This window comes from Eublepharis macularius, chromosome 5 (genome assembly GCF_028583425.1).
Source record: "Eublepharis macularius isolate TG4126 chromosome 5, MPM_Emac_v1.0, whole genome shotgun sequence".
Classification (NCBI taxonomy): domain Eukaryota; kingdom Metazoa; phylum Chordata; class Lepidosauria; order Squamata; family Eublepharidae; genus Eublepharis; species Eublepharis macularius.
The window spans coordinates 74,732,148-74,756,341 of record NC_072794.1 but is presented as its reverse complement, the minus strand read 5'-3'; the positions used below and the strand labels follow the sequence as shown (position 1 = coordinate 74,756,341).

Sequence of the window (24,194 nt, the reverse complement as noted above, 5' to 3'; positions counted from 1 at the left end):
CAAGAGTAGAGTTACTATCTGGCTATAAAAACAAGTCTGATCTGTCCCTGGACCTTTAAGAGAATTTGATCTGTAGACTTCAGTAGATTGAACTCTTTTCTGGCTTGCAGTTACTTGGTACTGATCAAATGGTTATTAAAGGTACAGCTGCAAAGCAGACAGAAGCACAGGAATGGAAGAGACTTCATGAAGAACATGAAATGCCTGGGACAACAGGGAAGATGAGTTTTTAGCAGGCATTTCAGTTCACAGCAGGTGAAGGCCATTTGTATTTGACATCTTTATTGGCCATTAAAAAGATAGATGTGGTATCCAAAACTGATTTGTTCTACGAGGAATTCTTACAGTATAAACATTCATTTCCCCCCTTGCATGTAGCGGAAGCATGAATGCTAGTGCCACAGATGTGTCACATGGATCAAATGTGACTCTCTCCTGCTTGAAAAACAGAAGCATATTGGACCCTGCATTGGATGCGCACAATATAGCAATTTTACAAAATGGATCAGAAGTAAACAGTCGTTATGGGCACTCAGTCAGTGCTCACGTTTTAATGGACACTTTTGGGAAGCAGAATTTTCAATGTTTTTCTACAGGGCATGTGTCAAGACAGCTCATATGTGGAATTTACATCAATGTTGGAAGTAAGATGTCTGCATGTTTGTAAGCATTTTGCTTAGGTTAACAGGCTGGGTGGGGGTTATGAAACATGCAGCAGAGGCAAGGAGATGTCTATGATGCTGCTGTCTGTTGGGGAGTTATTTTATTAGATCAAACTGTGCCATACTGGCCTCACCTGCTTTGATCTCTCCCAGCATGTTTTGGATGGAAGAATGTACAATTGCCATTCCCACAGTTATTGCCATTCCCTTAGTTAAAGAGGAATTGGATGACCATCACTGTTAATTGCTCTCATTCATTTTAGTCTGGTTTAGGTTAGAGACATTTCTAGGTTGTACCCAAGGGCACAATCCAGTTTAAGTCCATCACTTTTTAGTTCCAGTGCTAATGAAAGAGATTTAAAAAGTGATCTTAAGCAGATCTACTCAGAATGCTACTCAGGTCTATTCAGTGGGACATAACCCCAGGAAAGTGTTCCTAGGATTGCACATGCTAAACTTCCTTACTGAAGTCAATGAGGCACAACAGCCCTTATCTTTGGCTGACTGTAGCCCTGGGCTTGGATCCTATAACTTCTTTCTGCTTACAGTCTTCTTTACCATTGTGGAGGTGGCCTTCCTCTGTGGATCATGCGTTCCTCAGGCACTAGACATTTCTGTCCATGGAAGAACAATGTTTTTCTAGGAGCCAAAATGCGTTTTGCATGAGATGAATGAACTCCACAGTGGAGAATCAGCAGAAAGATATTATAGGATCTAAGCCCATGTTTCTAAAACCTGGTTTCTGAAACCATGGTTGATTCCGCACACATTGGATAATGCACTTTCAATGCACTTTAGCTATCGTTTGGAAGTGGATTTTTTTGTTTCACACTCGAAAAATTCAGTTCCAAATGATTTCTAAAGAGGATTGGAAGTGTATTATCCAATGTGTGCGGAATCAGCCCATGACTCAGCTGGTAGGCAACAACTCAAATCCTGCTTTGCCTTGAGAAATTCTAGTTTGATCAGTGCTTTGTTAAGACTAATTGTGGTTAATAAAAGAGAAAGATTTGGGTCCAGTAGCATCTTAAAGACAAACTAGATTTCTAGGGTATGAGCTTTCAAGAGCCACCCTGGAAATCTAGTTGGTCCTTAAGATGAATCTTGCTCTTCTATTACAGACCAACATGGCTACGCACCTGCAACTATGGTTAATAAATTTCATACCATGGTTTCAGGTGCTGGTTTGATGGTCCATAACTAACCATAGTTAGTGGAGTGGTCTGCATTGGGATGATTACACAAACTCTAATTGTATTGATTAAATCATGGTTTAATGTGATGTCTGAACCATACTATGTAAAGAAAATTGTTGTAAAGGAATCTATTCTTTTTTGTCTGCTACTTTATTATTTCATAATATTACCTTTGATTTTGGGATAAAATAGGTTACAATTTGAACAAACTTAAGGACTTCCCCTCCACTCCAGTCAGTGTTTAGGTAATAAATGTGTGTGTGTGTGTAGTGTCAGGTCAGGGGTGGGGGAGAGTTTACATGTCTTCCCTCAAGACAGCGCTTTTGTTGCAGAAATATTTTATAAACAGTTGTTTTATTATTATAAGCAGTTACATTTCCAGAATAAGGGTGCTAGCACCACAAACTGGGAAGTAGCACTACTATAATAAAGATGAAAGCTATGGGCACATACATTTTGTGATGCAAATTAACAAAGAGCAATGCAAATCCATCCCTTGCCAATGAATCTTTTCTGTTCTTGTTGTCATTCTTTTTGTTTCATTACTTTCTGACTGTCCATCTAACTACCATACACACTGTGTATTTTGTCTGCAGAGAAACAGGATTTCTTTGCTAGATGTCAAATGCAAATATGTTCCCTCATACTACCACATTATTAGATGAGGGCATGATGTTATATGGTTATCATATGCTTTCTCACAATTGCAAAGCATGCACTTGTAGCAATTTTTCAAGGAAAGACCCTGAGCAATCTCTTGAAACAATTGGTCTGCAGAGCAATCCTATTTTGTTCTCAGTGTGTTTTTGAGAAAAACAAAATGGAATAGGCAACTATCAAATGGAACAAACAACTATAAAAGAATCTAAAGAATTAAAAAGAATCTAACCATTGCCACTAAAGTAGCAATTCATATCACTAGATTACTAACCTGTTCATATCTTAGATTCTGATCATCTGTCTCTTCTTAAGTTCCTCCAGACCAGCCAAAAAATTTATCTTGCAATCCATGCGAAAGAAATGGGACCATTAATTGCACTTGGACGAATGGAAACTATACATATCTTAATACAGTCTATGAGTTACAGTAAGTAAAAATATCTGTGCCTTAGGGACTGAGTACATTACGGGTGCCTTGCCTCAGCATCTCTACATTCACATAGGGATTTTTCTCTGTACAGGAAATACAGGAGGCCCCCAGATCAAAAGTGGAACATCCATTTGACAAGCTCATCTCATGAAGGCTCCAGGACTTTCTCCTTTGAGAAAGCTGTTTTTATCCAGTTCAAAGGGGGAACCATTGGGTGGCTGCAGGAGAAGCATCTGTCTGAACATACCACCTATAGCCACCACAAGGAGGGGACAGAGCTAAGTTCTACTTTCAAAATAGCAGGCAAGTCAGAAACTAGGTGTCCCTGTAATGATTACTATATACCAAATTACACTATTCAAAGTATATACATCCAATATAATTACTACCAATCATGTAAAGTGCAAGTGCTACACAATAGGAATTTTACAAATTCATCTATCAGTTCATATCAGTTCATATAACTATAAATGCTAACAACTTCTGTACAAATTCATTGATAATAATCCATAAATATCATGATGAGTAGAAACACATATAAGATCTATAAACAGTCATTTAACATTTTCCATAAATAGTCATACATGGACTATATGTTACATGAACTGATAGTGTGGCCATTGTGCATTATTCCTTTAAATGAGCTCTGACGGGGATTGTGTGTGTCATAGATGAATTTGTAAAATTCCTATTGTGTAGCACTTGCACTTTACATGATTGGTAGTAATTATATTGGATGTATATACTTTGAATAGTATAATTTGGTATATAGTAATCATTACGGGGACATCTAGTGTCTGTTTGACTTGGCTCTTGCCCGTAATTGCCCTTTTGGTTTTCAGAATAGCATGGGCAACTCTCTGCCACGTGGTGCCCCCCCCTAGCCCTTTAAAGGGATTTTGGACTGCACTGGAATATGGCAGCATGGCTTGGCAGGGAAAGGGACAGTGAGAGGAAGGGGGATTTCAGACTGCAGGGGGTGCAGACTGCAGGGGGGGCTACGGGACCATTTGGAGGCCATTGTTAACATCTCCCTGAGCTCTGGGGTTTTTCCAGGAGCGTTAAAGGAGGCGGTAGTGCGGCCCCTCCTGAAAAAACCATCTTTGGACCCCACCGACCCGTCCAGTTACTGCCCAGTGTCGAACCTCCTGTTCCTGGGCAAGGGGATTGAGCGGGCGGTGGCGGTACAACTGCAGGAATTCCTGAATGATGCTCTAGTCCTGGACCCATTCCAGTCTGGCTTCCGTCCTGGCCATGGGACGGAGACAGCCTTAGTTGCCCTCACAGATGACCTTCACAGGCACCTGGATCGAGGCGGGTCAGCGCTGTTTGTGCTACTTGATCTCACAGCAGCGTTTGACACGGTTGACTATGATTTGTTGGCCAGCCACCTTGCCGATGTGGGGATTAGGGGGACAGCCTTACAGTGGCTGGTCTCCTTTCTCCAGGGGACAGAGGGTGGTGCTCGGGGGAGATCTATCGCCCCGTCACCCTTTGGTGTGCAGGGTTCCCCAAGGGGCAATACTCTCCCTGATGTTATTTAACATATGCGCCCCCTTACCTAGTTGGTGTAGAGGTTTGGGCTGGGTTGTCATCAATACGCGGATGACACCCAACTTTTTCTGTTGATGGACGGCCAGCCAGACATGGCCCCAGACAATCTGGCCAGAGCTTTGGAGGCTGTGACGGCATGGTTGAAACAGAGCAGGCTGAAATTGAACCCAGTGAAGACGGAGGTCCTGCAGCTGGGACGGGGGCTGCCAGATGTTGGGATCCAGCTCCCTGCCCTGGATGGGACACCACTGGCAACTTTGCGAGTGGTAAAGCGTCTGGGTGTGCTCCTGGATGCCTCCCTATCGATGGAGGCCCAGGTCACAGTGGTTGCCAAGTCTGCATTTTTCCATCTTTGTCAGATCAGGCAACTTGCCCCCTACCTGACGCCCCAGGACCTGGCTACAGTGATCCATGCAACGGTCACCTCCAGGCTAAATTACTGTAACTCACTCTACGCTGGGCTACCCCTGGGCCTGATCCGGAAGCTACAACTGGTCCAGAATGTGGTGGCGCGGGTCCTGACTGGTATACCTTACCAGTCACACATCACACATGTCCTGCGCCAGCTGCACTGGCTTCCGGTTGAATTCCAAATCAGGTTCAAAGTGTTGGTTCTTACCTTTAAAGCCCTGAGCGGGTTGGGACCGGCATATCTTCGGGACTGCCTCTCCTTGTACGTTCCCCAGAGATCGCTTCGATCAGCGAATAAATATTTACTTGTGGTCCCCGGCCCTAAGAAAGCCTGCCTCGCTTCAACCAGGGCCAGGGCCTTTTCAGTCCTGGCCCCAGCCTGGTGGAACGCTCTGTCAATGGAAACCCGGGCCCAGCGGGACATATTATTGTTCTGCCGGGCCTGTAAGACAGAGCTGTTCCGCCAGGCATTCGGTGATTGAAGGGGGCGGTGCCATGTCGGCCTCCCACCTTTGGGGTGGGGGAGGGTTCTCCCCACCACTGCACTTTGTTAATTTGTTTTATTGTTTGTATATTGATTTTAGTTCTTGTTTTTATCGATTTTAACTGTTCACCGGCCAGAGCCCCTGGGGATGGGCGGTATATAAATTGAAATATAAATAAATAAAAATAAATGTCTGTTGCATCTGCAGCTTTACACAAGCCAATGAGGAAAGGAGGAAAAGCAGGGGGTGGGGGTGGCTGCAGCAGTGCAGGGTGTGGGATTGAGGGGTCTATAGATGCCATTCCTACCTGCTCCCTTGCCAATTGTTTCTACTGCTGTGGAAAAAGTATTTTCTCACCTCTACTCAAACAAAAGAAAAGGGAAAAGAAGCTTGCTCTCCCTCATGACAAAACCATATTTTCACCCAGAATAACAACAAATATCATTTCAATAGTTAAAAGGTGCCCCAGAACATTTCCTGTCACTTCATTGTATTTATTGCTGAAGCATCAAAACCATTTTTGGTCCCAAGTACAATATTTCAGAGACAGTGTGGATAACAGCAAGAGTGTCACATTGAGACTAAGGAGACCTGGGTTCAAACCCCCACAGCCATGAAGTTACTGGGTAACTTTGAGCTGCTCCCCTTTTCTTAGTTTCTCCTGCCTCTCATGACTGATGTGCAGAAAATGCGGAGGAGGAAAGAATCACATGAGACGTTCTGACTTCTGGATAGCTAGTCTAGTCAAGTCTAGTCTAAACCTTGGGTTTGGATCATGTCACCTACTATGCGTAAGTGTCCATCAACTGAACTGACTACCCTAATAAAAGCAGATCCTGTTCTAGTCATGCAATTGCATATTGGTTTTAGATTAAGAGCTCCCTAACAGAGTGTGATCATCCAACATTCTCTTCTGGTTATGCTTCTCTATTTCAGGATAACAAAAGGAACCACTAATGAAACACAGATTTTGAAAATGCATTCTACATGTGTCTCAGTGGATTTTGGAGCAAAGCCGGATTTTGAATCTACTTACACAGTTGTAGTTATGGCCTCAAACAAGCTAGGGAATGCTTTCTCCCTACCATTTCGATTCAAATTATTAGACATAGGTAAATATTAAACAAGAGTAAATAATGCTGGGGGCTCTGGTTGGGCTAGGTGCAGCTGGAGGATTATAGCAGGACACTTGCTTTAATCAGATCATCGTGCATTTGTCCTTTGGAATACAAGAGTTGCCCAAATGTGGTGCGAGAAGAATCTTCTAGTGACTTCCAGCAGCCCTGAATGTAAGGGATTTGTCTCAGATCAGTTCATCGGATTAATCTAACATTCCAAAAGATTCCAACAGAATGTTGGCTTGAATGGAATGCTCTCATCTTCCTGCTTCCCACCAATCAAAAGAGCCCGTGGCAAAATTCACTTGCTCAGTGGGGGAGGTTTTTGCTTTCTTGTCTCCGAAGAACCTCATCCCTTCTACCAGCAGAATTAGATGCTTCAGAAACCTGGAAGGGGGAGGGGAAGAATCAGAATGTGCTTCTGATGAGACTGTTGCTCAGAATTTCATAAACATAAAGCAGCATAACATGAAACAACATGCTCTATTGAAGCTGTTGGCAAGTGGCAACCTAGTGATAGCTAGAGGAAAGCAAAAGCCTGCACACAATTTTATGCTATTTTGGTTGGTCTAGCTAAAAAGTATCACATAACATTTGTTTTTGTTGTTCTTTTTGGACCAGCATAGCTACCCGCAGTCCTTGTAAAAGTTAGTAATCCTTGGTAATCTGTGTGTGTGAAATTCCATGAATCAGCTCTGATTCGTGCACTAAAGGACTAAGGGTCTGGTTGATGGCTGTTTTTTTAAAGTCTTGATAATAGTTGTCTGTATGACTGGGTGGTGCAAGGGCTTTCTCATGGGCCCACCGTAGTACAGTGTGCAGTTCTTATTCTGTTTTTGCAGCACCAGGGTCAACTGCAAGATCACTGGCTTGGTCCCTCCCATTTTAATCAGATACTCCCAAATGAGAACCAAAGTGAGAGGTGCTATTTATTTTTGTGATTTGTTATTCATCTATGGATATGAAATCTGTAGATAGCAGGAAACTGTTCAGGAGTAGAGATGGGCACGAACAGTAAAAAAAAATGAACATGATGTTCATTGTTCATTGCCATCCACGAACAGGGACTCACGAATACGGCCCTGTTCACGAGCATGTTCGTGGTTGGCTGTTCATGGGGGCCAGCAGGCTCTCCTACAGCCATCATCCAAGTTTGGTTAAGATCCCTACTGCACCACTCCCAGAAACCTGACCTGAGCAGGCAGCAGGAAAGGTACCAATAATAAACAATAGCTTGGCCCAGAGCCTGGCAGCAGCCCTGGAACTTGAAGGGGTAGATCCCTATCCCACCACACACAAAGAAAATTCAAACTCCAATGCACTCTATCAAAATGCCAACAGCAACTGTCTCTCCCTCTCCACTGTCTGTAAACTAAGCCAGAGCTGGGAGCCCTCCTCCCGACTGCTCTTTGCTCCCTTGTAACAAATTTGGAGCACACTTGAAAGGAAGACCTGCCTATCAAGCTAAATTGGGCTTAGATTGGGGTTTCCAGGGCAACAGCAGGAGTTCAGACAGAGTTCAGACAATCCCTGCCTAAGTTGCCAAGGGAATTGATTGCAGGTGCCAGACAAACAGCAAGGAACGAGGCTTGCAACGACCACCTGTTTGTTTAGAATGAGGCCTCATGAACAGCTTGTTTGCAAACAGCAGATTGGGCTGTTTGTGGTTTTTGTTCATATTGCTGTTCGTGCCCATCTCTATTCAGGAGTGAGGGTAAGAGAAGAGTGCTATAATATAGTGGGAATAAAGAACACCTGTAAGCCCTAATTCAGAGAGGCTCACATACTCTAGATATTGCATATCTGTGGTCACCTACCAGTCAATCAGACTGTTAAAGGGAAGAATAGGTTCAGTTCTCACCTCTGAACAAGTTGGCGATATTGATCTCATCAGCCTGTGCATAAAGTTTCTGACCCAGCAATGGGAATAGCACATGAAGGCCCTGGTGTTGTATGCAGGGCTTTTTTTAGGGGAAAGAGGTGGTGGAACTTGGGTTGCCAGCACAGAGGGCAACTCCTGGCAGGAGGTGGTGCCTTGGTACCCCATATGCACAATCAAAGCACACGCACACTCCCAAGACTGCGTGATGACAACACTTCCCAGAAGTGATGTCATCACGCAGGGCGCAGCCACTCCCCGGGAGCACTCCCACAATGGGGTAGTTTAAATTGCCCTCCGCCACTGGTGATCTAAACTCTCCCCTCTTGCTCCAGTTGACTGGCATGTAGTGTGTGGGGGAGAGTTTTTTAAAGTTTAAACCACCCTTGGTGCCGCTTGCGAGCGGCACCGAGGACTATCTAACCTCCCCCCCTTGTTCCAGCTGACTGGCACCAGTCAACTGGAGCAAGGGGTGAGTTTTTTAAACTCCCCTCTGTTTGGAGATTAGGGGGTGGGGCCACCAGCCATGTGACCATTTTTAATTGGTGCTGGAACACCGTTCCACCATGTTCCATCTGAAAAAGAGCCCTGGTTGTATGCAATTGGTTTGCATGCACAAGTCCCAACCCAACAGAAGACACTTATACACTAGCACTTCCTTTTTAAAAAGAGGTGCTAGTACCCATGATGTTCTCTCAGCCCAGAGACCCAAATGCATAGGAGGTGCCAGTAGTCCATAAAAGCATGTACCCCCTAAAGAAATGCACTGCTTACACAGAAATTCGTTTTCATTTGGTTGTTGTGGGTTTTCCGGGCTGTATTGCCGTGGTCTTGGCATTGTAGTTCCTGACGTTTCGCCAGCAGCTGTGGCTGGCATCTTCAGAGGTGTAGCACCCTTTCAGTAAATTAACATTTTGTGTACTTTTGAAATTGTCTTTGGCAGTAGTATTTTGGTGCTACACCTCTGAAGATGCCAGCCACAGCTGCTGGCGAAACGTCAGGAACTACAATGCCAAGACCACGGCAATACAGCCCGGAAAACCCACAACAACCATCGTTCTCCGGCCGTGAAAGCCTTCGACAATACATCATTTTCATTTGCTTACACATTGGATCTCACTATATTATAGCAGGACTGAATAAGGGTCCCCTTTCAGTAAATTAACATTTTGTGTACTTTTGAAATTGTCTTTGGCAGTAGTATTAACTTTTGCTTTTGAATGTATTTTTGATAACCATCACTAGTGAAACCTCATCCCCCAATGGATATCTCTGTGAAGTTTGATGGCTCTGATGCAACGAATTGCACTATTTTCTGGCAAGATCAACAAGACATGCAACTCTTCCGAATCCAACAAGACACACAACTCTTCAGAATAAGATTCAAACCAATTAACAGTAATTCCTGGATAATGGTAACAACAATTTTATATGATACATATTATTTTACATCTGTGTATCATTCGTGTGGTATTCAGATGTGACCTCCTGATCGTTTATAAACATAATTTCAATTTTTCTTTCCATAGTGTTCTATATAGAGGGAATAACATGCATCTGATATGGAATTAAATTCCTTGTACGCACACTTTACATTTACTTACCCTAGATTAGAAAACATGACAGGAGAACCTGTAGTAGTAGATGTATAAGCTGTGCCTTTTTAGGCACCATCAGGTAGAAAAATCAGCAGTGTGATAAACATAAGTGTACACATCTTAAATTCCTAATTCTCCAGTCTTCCCAATATGCACAAGACCCTTAATGGGGTATTAACTTCTACTTGTATTTCTGTTGATAGAAACAGGCATCTTAGGCCATGCTTGAGTTTGAGGGTTTTGTGAGTTTATAGAAAATCGGCTAATCCTTTATTCAGAACATTCCTTGTATTAAGTAAAGTAAAAGTTCACCAACCAACCATGGAAGTCATAACCATACAATAGGTTTCAGTACTGTTCCATTAATGAGGCATTAATCGTTTTAGAAATGTAAAATAGCAGTTGAACAAGTCTTCAATAACCTTCCATACAGCCTCACAAAGAATATAGAGGTGGGCTTATGCCAATATACAAGAGGCCACTTGTAGCATACATACTTCATGCGTGTAATGTTGGAACTGGCACTTATTTCCTGCATAGTGTATAACTGGGATACTCAACATTACCTACAATATGGCATCCTGGAACATAGGAAGAGCACCCTTTCTTCTCCGATGAGCAACCACAGCCAACCATTCATATCAGTACCTGTCATTTTGCATTAATACTTTTTTGTTTTGCTTTTCACTTTTCACTAAAGCTTGAAAATGTAACTGCTAGAAGATACAAGCTATATGGCCTGAAGCCAGACACAGAGTATGAGTTCCAGGTGTCCTGCAGGTTCTTTCCAAACAAAGGTTTATGGAGCGACTGGAGCAAGTCAGTTCAAACAGAAGCAGGTGATAATATAAGTCTTCTCATTAATTTCTACAGAAAGTAAACTTAAGTGATATGGGGTTGGATACAGGCTAAACTGTCAATTTCCACTGATTCTTCCTTCCTACTGCAGACCCCCTTCATGTCATTCCTCAGGGTCCCCTCTCCACCAGGAGCAGCATTTTATGGTAATCGTTAGGATGTAGTGGGAGGGAGGAGGCAGGAAAGTTTTGTTCTGCTGATGGAAAATTTAGCCTGGGTTCAACCCACTATGTGGGGGTAAATAAGTCAAATAAATCATGGAACAAAAAAACCAAAACCTTGTGGGTTGTGCTGATTGTGGCAGGAAATTCATTTTCTTAGGGAGAAATCAAATTAACAACATAAAATTCTGTCAATTTCATTCTGTATACTAATTTCAGTTTTAACTTTCAACACTTTGGGGGGGGGGGAATGATCCTCAACACCATCAGAGAAAACACTGCAATTTACAAAAAAAAAGTTACAAAGGGGCATGAAGGGGAATTGGCCTCATTAAGGGAGGGAAATAATAGTATGGAGCTACAGAATATTTAAAACATGGTTTTGTAAAAAAAATTATTTTTGTCACCTATGTGCTATGTCATACTGCATTCCAACTGAAGCATCACACTAGACTCTTGTTTGGGTTAGAAATGACCACAACTTTATTGATTACAGCTGGATGGAGCACTGGTCTGGCATCTGGGCACGGATCCCCGTTGGCATCGGGGGCTTGGCTGCTGACCGATGCATCTCCCGCAGCACATGTTGTTCCATCGCCAGCCCTGCCTGGTGACCCTTGCTTCCAGATCCGTCGGGGTGAGCAGTCCCGAAGGCCCACTCACCCTGTTGGGATCCGGCCCAATGCCACAAAACCACCAAACCCATAAAGTTGTGACAGTCCCCCCCCCCATCAGTCCAGAATAGTGGAGGGTGGGAGGGTGGCTTGCTGCTCCTTCAAGTCACACAAGGAACTGTGCACTACAGTAAGCCTGACTTCACTCATATAGAACCTTAGAGTATAGAGGAGCTGAATGGGTTGTATGTGAATTATTTTGTTATTATTCCATCTTGGGCAAAGGGAGAGAAGGGCCTAATCTGAGGATACTGAAATTCAGAGATTGGAGTCATGAACAGACAAGACAACTCATTTTACAAACCTGAAAAACACCCCAGGTTTTCATAATAATCTTGATTCTTTAAATTATATATATTGGTTTTAAAAAATGATAGAAGCAGTGTCTGTAGCTTTAAGAAACAGATGCCCTCAGTCTCCATTGCTAGGCAACCAAAACAATTTTGTCAGTATTCCAGGCGTAGTTTCTATCAGTAAAAGGCAGGAGGGGGGCTTTCCAGGGCTGTTTTGGCATTTGAAGGAGGCCACATCAGGGCTAGGCCCACCAGGTGACTTGTTATCATCCAACTTGCATGACTCACCCAGGCTTGCCAGTAGTTTTAGACTAGGATCCTATGAGGAAAGGCTGAAGAATCTGGGACTTTCAGTTTATAAAGTGATAACTTGTGGAGGTGGTGCCAGCTCCAAGTTGGGAAATTCCTGGAGATCTGAGGGGTGAAACCTGGGGAAACCTGGAGAAAGTGGGGTTTGGGGAGGGAAAGGACCTTGGCACAGCATAATTCCATAGAGTCCACCCCCCAAAGTAGCTATTTTCTCCAGGTGAACTGATCTCTGTGGCCTGGAGACCAGTTGTAATTCCGGGAGATCTCCAGCCAGTACCTGGAGGCTGGCAACCCTAGGCATAATCAAGTTTTATAAAATAATGCATAGGGTAGAGAAAGTAGACAAAGAAAACTTTTTCTCCTGCTCCCAAAACACTTGTACTCTGGGGTGTACCATGAAGTTGGTGGGAAGTAGTTTCAGGATGGACAAAAGGGAATATTTCTTTACTCAATGAGGGATTAGTATGTGGAAATCACTGACACAGGACGTAGTGATAGTCACAGGCACAGACAGCTTTAAAGGGGGATTTTGACAAAAGAGAACCTCCACATTCAGAGGCAGTAAACCTCTGTACCAGGAGGCAACTTCAGGGGAAGGCCTCATCCTCTATGGCCTGTTGTTGGCCCTCCATAGTAATAGGGTTGCCAGTAGACATGGGCACGATCCAAAAATAAATCCCGATTAAGCCGATCTTGGATCTGGGCTGCCGCCGAATGCAGGTTCCCGGTTCTAACCGATCAAGTCTTGTTTCCGGTCTGAAATCGGGAATTGGGGAGGCCAGCGCCCAGAGCAACCGTAGTCAGGCTGTTGCACGTGCACGCGCTCCTGAGTCGCCCCTGCCCACGCAGCAAGCCGGCTGTCCCGGTGCGCTGTGGAGCTGGCAGCAGCACGAGTGGCTCGGAGGCTGCCCGCACCGTTCACCTGCCCCGCAAGACAAGGGGCGGCCGGCTTGTCCACACGCCCCTTGTCCTGGGGAAAGACGAACAGCGCAGGTGGCCTCTCAGCCTCCCGCATTGCCTTTTGCCTTTCCCCAGGACAAGGCGCGGCTGGCTTGCCCACACGCCCCTTGTCCTGGGGAAAGGCGAACGGCGCGGGTGGCCTCCCAGCCTCCCGCGCTGCCTTTTGCCTTTCCTTTGTGCCCACCCCCTTCCCCCTCCCTCCCCTGGGTTGCTGCTCCGTGTTTGGAAGGAAGCCTGCTAATCAAGGAAAGATGGGCTTCCATTCGTGTTTCGAGGGCGACAGAAGGAGGGCAAACACAGCTCATTTCCCTGACTCCGTTGCCCCGGGAATTAATTGCTAGCGCCAGAGTGTCTGCAATTCTGAACAGAAACTGACCCATACGATCAAGTCCCGAACTAGCAAACTCCCGACGGCTGGATCAGTTGCCATGGACAGAACCGATTAGCTGAGTCATGATGGCGAAAACGCCAAAATTGGGGGGGGGTTGAAATCGTAATTCAGATCGTGCCCATCTCTAGTTGCCAGTCTCCAAGTGGTGGCTGGAGATCTCCCAGAATTACAACTGCTCTCCAGGCCATAGGGATCTGTTTCCATAGAGAAAATGGCTGCTTTGGAGGGTGAACTTCATGGCATTATATCCCGCTGTGATCCCTCCCTTCCCCAAATCCTGTCCTCTCCATGCTCCACCCCTCAAATCTCCAGGAATTTCCCAACCTAAACCTGACCACCTTACATAGTAACTAATTGGCCACTGTGTGAGACAGGATACTGGACTAGATGAATCACTGGTCTGATCCAGCAGGGTTCTTCTTGTGTACTTCTTAACACTTTCATGGGAGTAAGCCCCATTGAATAGATTTGAGTAAGATTTTGCAAAGACCTGCTTTGGCTAGCTCTCTAAAAATTCTAAAAATTCTCTAAAGATTTCTAAAAGCTCTCATAAAATGCTGCTCACTTTCCTTGAAACTGAACCTTGAATCAAGAACCATGACCACAGTTTTCATTTCCTCTGTGAGACCTGATTTTTGGCAAAGATTTGTTAGCATCAAAGGCATAAATGAAACCAAAAGTCTGGGTTTTTTGTGGGTTTCTATCAGACTTACCAAATCTTCCTTTGAATTGCAATCATTACACCACAGACTATTGTTGATGGTGTCAGTTACTATATGAAATGACAACTAACTCAGAAGACAAAGTATAAATGCCAAAACTCCCCGCTCACTCCTAATCCTTTGTTTTCTAGATGGAATTTTATGATAATGAATCTGAAGGGTAACATTTCATTTATGATATGGAATGCACCCATCTTTTTTGGAAATGGACTTTTCCCTCTCCCGTTATCCATTAAATACTGGTGCCTCAAGTTTTCGGGTTCTGAATCACTGTGATAGTTACCTGAGAGAACAGAGCTCATCACTGTTAAATGTGCAAGGCAACAAATGCTCCCAGGCTACATGATGACATCACTTCCTGGAAGTGATGTCATCATGCAGGCTACATGACACCTTTGGGAGTACTCCCGCGCTCTGCAGTGGGCCAAATCAGACCACAGTAGAGTGAGGGAGTACTGCTGGGGTGGTGAAACAGGCCCTGGAGTGCTCCCACGCCCCGCAGAGGCCTGATTTGCCCCAAAATGGGCTGCTGTCGTGTGCAGGAGCACTGCCGGGGTAGCACGAGGGAGTCTGGACTGCTCCTGCACTCTGCAGCAGGCCAAATTGGCCCTTTTCTGGGCTGAAATCGGCTGACTACATTATGCTGGAGTGCGCTTTTCATTACAAGGCTGTTTGCAAAATACCCACAACTTTTTTTTTAAAGGGAGAGGGAAGTCCTCTTTGAGCTTGATTTGGTATTAGTATAGAGTTGCCAGGTCCCTCTATCCTCTCAGTGGGAGGATAGGGCCCTGGAACTTGCGCGCGGGCTCCGGCAGCGGCATGACATCACTTCCAAAAGTGATGTCACCACACCAAGTGCTTGGCGACATCACTTCTGTAAGTGATGTCATCGCGCCAACTGCAGGAGCACTCCCGCGCTCCGATTTGGCCGGTTTGGGGCCAAATTGGAGCTCAGGGATGCTCCCGTGGATAGTGCGAGGGGTGGGAGTGCGTGCATGACACATGCTCCTGAGGTGTGTACCAGTGGTAGGCACACTCCGGGAGTTTGCCCCCTCCCGCTGATTGCTCAGCGATCGGTGGATAAGGAGGCAAATCCCTGGGAATTTGCCCGCCACCAGGGGGCACCTGGCAACAATGTGTTAGTAACATAATAGACTTATATCTGTCAGTTCTGAGTCACACGCCATTTTTTCATTTCTAGAGCACCTAAAGCCTAATGTGTGTTATCACATTCATGTGTTTGCACTTTATTGGAACAGAGAAGGAAAAGCAGTTCCCACTACAGGAGATGTATCAGCAAAAGGTAAGAGCAATGGATGCTCAGTCTGAGATTCAGCATAAAAGACTACTTCTATTTTCTCAAGAACATTTTCTGTTTTGCAGCTCCACTAACTGGACCTCATATTAATACAACAGTAAGAGATGGGAGCATATTGGTCTTCTGGACAGAAATTCCAGAAGATCAGCAACCAGGCTGTATTGTTAGCTACAAGATATATGTGCAGCAAAAATCCACCAGTGTGGACTCTGAAGTTTATGGTATGTCCCTACTCAAAGTTAGAACATTTTATATTGCACGGATATTAAAAATAATAATTCAGCTTTCAAACAAGAAAATTGTTTTCTGGAATTTATAAGAAAAAATGAACTATAAAGCTTGAGTGGAACCTTTAAAAATCGAGATATAGCAAAGTAGCAAATGAAACATAATAGGTGGGTGATCCGTTAAGACTTAGAAGGGAGGAGAATTTCCTTCTGCCGTCTCGGCACCAGGGCCGGTTCCAGAGGTTTTGGCGCCCGCGGCGGCGTGTGCGCGCGGGCGCGCCACGGACTGCGTGATGACGTCATTGCAGACATCATCACGCGCCGCAGGGGGGCTGGGCGGCGTGTGGAGGACCGCCGAGCGCAGAAGCTGCGAGCTGCTGCTGGAGCGGCGCGCGGAGGCTGCTCCGTGCACCACCCCAGCAGCAGCTCACGGCTTCTACGCCCAGCTGGGGCGGAGGAGTGCACAGCAGAGCTGGGGTGGCTGGCTGCAGCAGTAGCAGTAGCTGCAGCCAGCCAGCCAGCCCCGTGCTGCCGCCGCCACATGCCCCAGCCGAGCGCAGAAGCTGCGAGCCGGGGCTGGGGCGGCGCACGGAGGCTGCTCCGTGCACCACCCCAGCAGCAGCTCACGGCTTCTACGCCCAGCTGGGGCGGAGGAGTGCACAGCAGAGCTGGGGTGGCTGGCTGCAGCAGTAGCAGTAGCTGCAGCCAGCCAGCCAGCCCCGTGCTGCCGCCGCCACATGCCCCAGCCGAGCGCAGAAGCTGCGAGCCGGGGCTGGGGCGGCGCACGGAGGCTGCTCCGTGCACCACCCCAGCAGCAGCTCACGGCTTCTACGCCCAGCTGGGGCGGAGGAGTGCACAGCAGAGCTGGGGTGGCTGGCTGCAGCAGTAGCTGCAGCCAGCCAGCCAGCCCCATGCTGCCGCCGCCACATGCCCCAGCCGAGCGCAGAAGCTGCGAGCCGGGGCTGGGGCGGCGCACGGAGGCTGCTCCGTGCACCACCCCAGCAGCAGCTCACGGCTTCTGCGCCCGGCTGGGGCGGAGGAACACGCAACGGAGCCAGCCAGCCCCGTGCTTCCACCGCCGCCGCCCCCACACGCCCCAGCCGGGAGCAGAAGCTGCGAGCCGCTGCTGGGGCGGTGCGTGGAGGCTGCGCCCGGCTGGGAAGTGTGGCGGCGGCAGCGGGGCTCAAGCGGCGCACAGAGGCTGCGCCCGGCTGGGGTGTGTGGCAGCGGTCGTGGCAGCAAGGGGCTGGCTGACTGGCTGCAGCAGTAGCTGCAGCCAAGTCATGCCAGCTTCGCTGCGCGCGTCTCCACCCCCCAACACCCCTTCCAGCGCCCCTCCAGTGCCCGCGCGCCCGAGGCCACCGCCTACCTGGCCTCCATGGGCGCGCCGGCCCTGCTCGGCACTCATGTTTCCCCCTTTTGCTCAGTTTCCTTTCCTCTATCCCTCTGTCCTGGCTCCACTTCCACCCTTCACTCATTCATTCTTTGCCTCCCTCTGTATTCCTTTTTGTTCGGCCTGCCCGCTTCTCCTTCAACGTACCCTTTAGTTCTTTTTAAAGGGAAATAAAAGACAACTGAAATCTCTTGGAAGATATTAGTAGCCATTTTAGGTTGCTTAGGGAATTCCTCTTCCATTGTCCTTCTTCTCCATCTTGCCACCATGGGTGCAAGACATGCCATCCACTGGCATTTTTTAGACTAGATAGCTATAAAGAATCCTATCTCTACTCTTTTCTATCCAGAATGGAGTTCCAACAATAAATGGACTTGTATTTCTTTTCTAAAGGGTAACCAAGGATCTGAGAGTAAGTTTATTTCTCTTCATGTACACACTCTGCAACACAGGTTTGCACACATGCATCCCTGCTTACTATGCAACTCAGCTAACAGCAGGTTCACCGACTCTAGCCCTGGGTGGCCTTGTTGAAGGAATTTTTGGTCTATGTGGAAGAGCCGCTCATTATTGTTGGACAGATTCACAAACAGAAATAAATGTTTTATTCTTCCCTCACCAAGGTTTCCTCAATGGAAACCAACCCTCCCCCCCCACCCTTGAAGAGAAGAGAGAAAGACAAAGAGGTGTCTTTTTTTTCTTCCAGTTAAAACAAGTGTGTGTATATATGGAAGAGAGCAGCTTCCATCAAACTATACAGAGAGGCAAGAGCTAAATCCGCTCCCCTCCACACTAAAGTTGCCAGTATCCCACTGGGGGCGGGGGATCCTCCGCTCCCACCCTCCATCCCTGCTTACCTGGCCAGTGGGGGAGAAAGTAGGGGAACCCACCTCCCAGGGAGCACTCCCAGGTGGCGCTCCGTGATCCTGCGCACTGCAGTGGGCTGATTTCAGCCCAAATCAACCCTCTCCAGAGCACAGGAGCACTCCAGGGCCCGTTGCATCACCCCAGCAGTGCTCTCGTGCGCCACAGTGGACTGATTTCAGCCCCAAATGGGCCTGATTTAGCCCCTATTCACCTCCAAATGGGCCTAAGTCAGCTCACTGCGGAGTGCAGGAGCACTCTAGGGCCCATCATGCCACCCTTGCAGTGCTCCCAGGGGCAGCACATGGCCTACACGATGACATCACTTTCCAGAAGTGATGTCATTGTGTAGCCCCGGGGGTGCGCACACACGCACAGGAGTGCATACGTGCGTGAGACCTCTGTAACGAGAGTACCAGGTCTCCTACCTCCCGCCCGGAGGGCAAGGGGACTTGGCAACCCTACTCCACATACACCCCATGATGAGTACTAACCTAAACAAGGACTACTATTCCTACTAGCTACGGTTTCTCAGGAAACAAAAAAAAGGTGGCATAGGGGCTGAGGCCTTAAGTTGAATCCAGCCAACAGCAGAAAATGACCAAATTTAGAACTTGTTAGAAGTTCAGATTACTCTGAATGCTCAGATTATGGAAAGGCAGAGGCATGGTTTAGACAAGGTATTTGCAATAGAATTTTAGCTTAATTTATAATCACGTTTGTCTTCAAGAAACAATAATACCTTTGCATTTTTCTTTTTCTTTCCAGATATCCCTAAAGCAGCCCCACAGCCATTTTCAGTAAAAAATGTACGGGCTGATGCTGCATATACTTTATGGATGACAACTTCCCCCAAGGCCAGAGAGAGTCCTAAAGGGAATGAAAGTAATTTCAATATTGTGCTTGTATAGCTCTTGCGTAAAGGCACAACCAAGGGATACTTTATGTGGTCTTTGCATCAGAGGCGACATTTCATATTTTAGCTGAGGAATGGAAAGAACTCATTTTGGGATAAGGACATATTCAGAAAGGTCCAAAGGTCTACTTTTGAAAAAATTCAAGATTCAAGATTCAGTCACAAAAAGAAAGCAGTACATTTTAATAGCACATTACACTTCTTAACATTTTAATTGCATTTTATTATATTTCAAAGACCTGACTTAGGGACAAACTATGTCATCAAGTTTAAACCCATTTTATTGACAAAGCCATACTAGCTACTTTGATTTTGCTGCTAGTTCTCCTCAGAGTCCTCCTCAGAGTCCTCTGAGGAGAGGGAAAGTCTAAATCCCTTTATATCTATAATACAGATATGTCTTTCATGTATATAAACAGTGAACTGATTGAGGAACAAATGCAAGAGAACGTGAACGTTTATGTCCCTACATGGCAGCCCTGTTTTATATCTTCAGTGGGTTGGATCCAGAGTTAATTTTTCTGTGCCCCAGGAATAACATTTAAGGTAACTTAGGGCCAAGCTACACATGACGAATTACACTTGAATGGCAAGTGTATTTCTCCCTGTTCACTTGCCCTCCACTCAATCCACTTGCCATTCAAGTGTCATTCGTCATGTGTAGCTTGGCCCTGAGTGGGCTGCAATGGGGTAAGAGTTCAATTCTGCTTTCTATAACTGGAAAAATACCACTACGTCTGATTAACCTTTTTCCCAGGAAGTGGCATTGCATTTCACCAGGGACCTTTTTGTGGATTTTTATTGTCAGCCAAAAAACTGCAGCTTTTACTAATCAGATCAAATATGCTTAACTGGTAGATGATTCTTTCAGCAATACCTTTTAACAGAGCTTACATTTTTTTTAAAGTACCTGAAGCTGGGAGGGGGGGAATCTTTCCCCTGTTTGAAGGCATTCTGCACACGTTCAGAGGCACTTTATCTGTCACAGGATTGGCCTTGAAGAGAAGTTTTTGGAAACACTGGTGATGAGGCTGAGGTGGGGGAAACAGTTCAAACAAGCATCATTGTAAAAAGCATCCCTACAGATGAAAGATCATTTGTTTTGCATAAACTGAGTGTTTTATTCCTTCCACACCTTGACTTCACTCAGGCAGGTCTTCCCCAGGAGCAGTGGTACACCCTGTATATGTTATATACAGTTATATAAACTGGTTAATTATTTATTCCTGAACACACACACACAAGCATGCACACACACACCCCAGGAGCAAATTTCATTTGCATGCTAGAACTAGAGTTAAATCAAAGCATTGGAAGGAATATGTTTGATTAACTTTATATGGGAGTTTCTAAACTTTCCTTTCTATAGCTTACAAATTGTCATATGTATAACAATTCATTTTGCTCCTTATAAACAGGACTTGGATTTACTGATGAACCTGGCTGGGCTCCTATTTTAGTCCTTTGCATTATAGGTCTTGCCGTCTCTGCCTGCTGCGTTGTGTGCGCTAGGCCACAGTAAGTGAACATTCCTTTCTATTAGAATGTATAATCATGTCAAGTGTATAATGGCCAGAAAATGATGATACATGCTTGTTGCATATCACAGAACAACTAACTCAGAAATGCACATAGGAGAATAGGTGTTCAGATTAAATGCACAGGACTTGCTTCCACTAGTCAATGAAAAATCTATCCATTTTTATCCTGCCCTTCCTCAAAATAGTTCAAAGCAATACATGTGGATCTCTTCTATCCTATTTTTTCCTCACAGCCATTCTAGGCCAAGAGAATGCTACTAGCCCATATGAGCACTACAGATAAGCAACTGTGTGGGTTTGTAGTAGAACAGTAGGATTTGAATCCATGGGCACTTTAGAGGCCAATGAGATTTTCAGGTTTTTTGATATTTGGTATCAGGTATTGGAAGAAGGGAGCTTTGACTTTCAAAAGCTTGTAACTTGAAAATCTCATTGGTCTCTAAGATGCCACTGGGCTCAAATCCTGCTGTGCTACCAGCCCATAGTCACTCAGTGAGATTCATGGCTTGGGGACTAGAACCAAGGTCTTCCAAGACTCTATAGGACATGAAAGACTTGTCTTATGCAATCAATCTACAAATCCAGTTTTGCTATGTCAGGAACTCCTTCATATTTTACTAAGTTAGGCTAGTTAACTTTAAAATTGAAGAACATTGAGGAAGAATTACAGTATGCCAGAGAAGAGTTAGTCAGAGCAACTGGAGGGGTGGATCCTACTCCCATTCTACCACTCCACTGAGCAACAATTATTTTTAATATACTTGTTAAAATACTTATACCCCCGAGTTCCTTCTGGCTCAAATTTGAAGTCTTCCTCTAAGGAGTCTTCTAGTTGGAGGAAGGCACCTTAGGAAGGCTCTTGGAGGACAGTTGGATCCACCCAATAACTCCTGGCAGCTCAAGTCAACACAATAAAAGAACATGGACTGCATGATGGCACTGTGTGAACTCCTCCCTCTGCATTTACTGAAATTAGAACTTCAAAAATGTACTTTATATAATCAGATTTTGGGGAACATTCTAACTGGAAGTTTAAGCACGTATTGTTCTGTTCTACTTTTTACTAGAAGTTTTTCACTCTTTTCTGTTAACCTAGGTGGTACAATAAAGCTGTTCCAGATCCTGCCAATTCCTCATGGGCTAAAAAATTCACATCTGTGGAGGTAATCTTCTCTACTTGGAATCTCTAATGAAATTATCTTGACTGATTCATTACTTTCTGTACATAAAGATCACACATTTGCTGTTTGGGGGGGGGGTGTTTGCAGCGGAAAGGCTGTGAATAATTGCAGGCCCTTGTTTGTAAGTCTCTCCCCTCCCCGCTAGAGATGGGCATGAATCGAATTACGACCCCCAAAAAACGCACGAACCAGAGTGGTTCGTGGTTCACGAACCAGTGGTTCATGGAAGCTTCTTTCCACAAACTGGTCTACTGGTTCATTTTGGTCATAAAGGGGCAGTTTAAATGGCCATTTCCCTGGGGAAATGGCCATATAAACTTATTCTGCAGCTTGCAATCGGCAGGTCCCTTTAAACTGCCCAAACCCCACGGCATCCTCCCTCTCCTCCCGCAAGAGGCGGGAAGGCCGTTTTGGCATGTTCTGCCGCTGCATGGGCCCGCAGGGGGGGGCAAGGGGAGGATCCCCCCATGCCGCCTGCCAACTGATAGTTTAAAGGGACCTGCCACTTGCAAGGTAGGAAAGGGCCCTTTAAACTGTCAAATGCCCCTTTCCCTGCCGCTGCTAAGCAGCCAGAAAGGGGCATTTAAACTCCACGAATCATGAACTGGTTCATAAACTTGCCGCAGTTCGTGCCAGTTTGTGGTTCCTGGTTCATGAAAACCTACGAATCACGAACCTCATGGTTTGGTTTTTTTGTGGTTCGTGCCCATCTCTACTCCCTGCCCCCATGTTTGCGAGTCTTAAAAGCAGTTTTGTTCAAGACAAAAGGCAATTTTCCTTGTAATTTCGTCTTTCTACCTGCTAAAAGTAGACCAAATTGAGCACTAAAAGGGCATTTAAAAATATATATGTTCTGGCAGAGCAGTCATAAAACACTGGCTTCTATACAAAGGATTAAGGTTTATTTTAAGCAAGGTGCATATTTAACTGATGTACTGGTGTTTCTCTGTCTCTCATTAAGGATGAGCCAAGTGTATATTCCAGCCAGTTCCTAAATAATCTAGGCAACTTGGAAGAGCCTGAAACTCTACAAATAGAAGAAGTCTGGATAAAAAGACAGTCTCATGGTTTTGAGGATGTGCTATTATCAGAAAGAACAGAGATAATGGAAAGCCACAAGTGGTCACCTGATATTTTCCAAGAAGAAAATCCCACCATAGACAAGTTAAACCACCACCCTTTGATTAATGACACACTAGACCAGCATCAGTTACTCTTCTTGTACAAGAAAGTTGCATCTGAAGAAGGAAATCATGGCCAAGTGTTTTCTGACTACCTCGTTAACCCACTTGAAGATACAACAGTAAACTACTTGCCTTCAACCATTGTGCCCCCCATCACAAACATGGCTGAAGACTGCAGTGAAGGGGAGTTTAATTTGCTTGCTGCTTTCCCAAGAACTTTTCTACCACAGATATTTTCTGTTGGTGGAAAACTTACTCTAGATGCCATAAAAATGGATTGTACTTCCTTCACAGATTAAGTTACGAAGTATCCACAGTACCCTAATTAAACACACACCACAAGTATATGTAACCATCATTCATCATATTTCTGGTAAAAATTTGCACAGCACAGTTGGATAACTTTGTAGTGGGCTGTTTGTATGAACTTCAGCTGTGCATATTAGCTTTATCTTGCGCCCTTATCTCATGCGAGGCTGACGCAGAAGGCAAATAGCTTCCCAGCCTCCAGGATGAATTGATTTCCTTGGAACTTAAGGAGGCATTTAAGGTTACTATCATCTCACTTGTTTCCTATGCAGCACAACAATAATGCTTGGGACAAAAATGTGCTATTGAAATTAAACATGATGAATAGAGGTACCGAGACATTTTACAACGTCTTTCTTTGTATCCACTTACTTCTTGAACAGAACACACACAAATACGATCCCTACTAGGTAACTGGCTGGCAAATCACTGCACTCCTCCTGTGGACAGAACAGTCCCTGTGTAGGGGTCTGTCATGCAAAGTGTGCCCCCTTTTTCACATGAAGAACTTCAAAACACAAGCACTACATAAATTACAGAATTTTTTCATCTGTTTTACATGGCTTCCAGTTTTGATAGGAGAAAAAGGTATGACAGACATGGATGCTTAAATAGAAAGTATTTTTATTAACCTAATACATGGGAAAATCGGCAGAAAAGAACAGAAAATTATGAAAAACAGTAAAATCCCATCCCTTTGTTCAAGCCTAATATTCAGTTGTAGCAACTTAAATCAAAATATCCTATTTAAGTTACCTTAGTATAAACTGCTTCTCCTAAAGGCAATGTCAAGCCTGGGAGGGGGAACTGAGGATGTTTAAATGTAGCATTTATAGATGTGATCAAGTACAAAAACATTCATGCCAAAGTAATAATCCAGCATTTGTGACAAAAAAAACT

The 24,194-nt window shown here is 45.2% G+C and overlaps 1 protein-coding gene across 1 annotated transcript; it reads left to right on the top strand.

Moving 5' to 3' along the window:
- The first annotated feature begins 385 nt into the window (after positions 1-385).
- IL12RB2 (interleukin 12 receptor subunit beta 2) lies at positions 386-23,633 on the top strand. Its single transcript, XM_054980383.1, has 12 exons — positions 386-644; positions 2,831-2,945; positions 6,335-6,510; positions 9,641-9,810; positions 10,694-10,832; positions 11,509-11,649; positions 15,563-15,664; positions 15,745-15,900; positions 18,932-19,048; positions 20,498-20,597; positions 21,717-21,783; positions 22,763-23,633. Exons 1-12 carry the CDS (start codon positions 386-388, stop codon positions 23,282-23,284), a joined length of 2,064 nt encoding a protein of 687 aa, XP_054836358.1. The 3' UTR covers positions 23,285-23,633.
- The last annotated feature ends 561 nt before the right edge of the window (positions 23,634-24,194 follow it).

Coding starts and splice junctions, on each gene's coding strand:
- IL12RB2 (XM_054980383.1), top strand. CDS start 386: ATGAATGCTAGTGCCACAGATGTGTCACATGGATCAAATGTGACTCTC. Junction 11,650..15,562: donor TTGCTTCCAGATCCGTCGGG/GTGAGCAGTCCC, acceptor TTTCATTTCTAG/AGCACCTAAAGCCTAATGTG. Junction 21,784..22,762: donor AAAAATTCACATCTGTGGAG/GTAATCTTCTCT, acceptor TCTCTCATTAAG/GATGAGCCAAGTGTATATTC.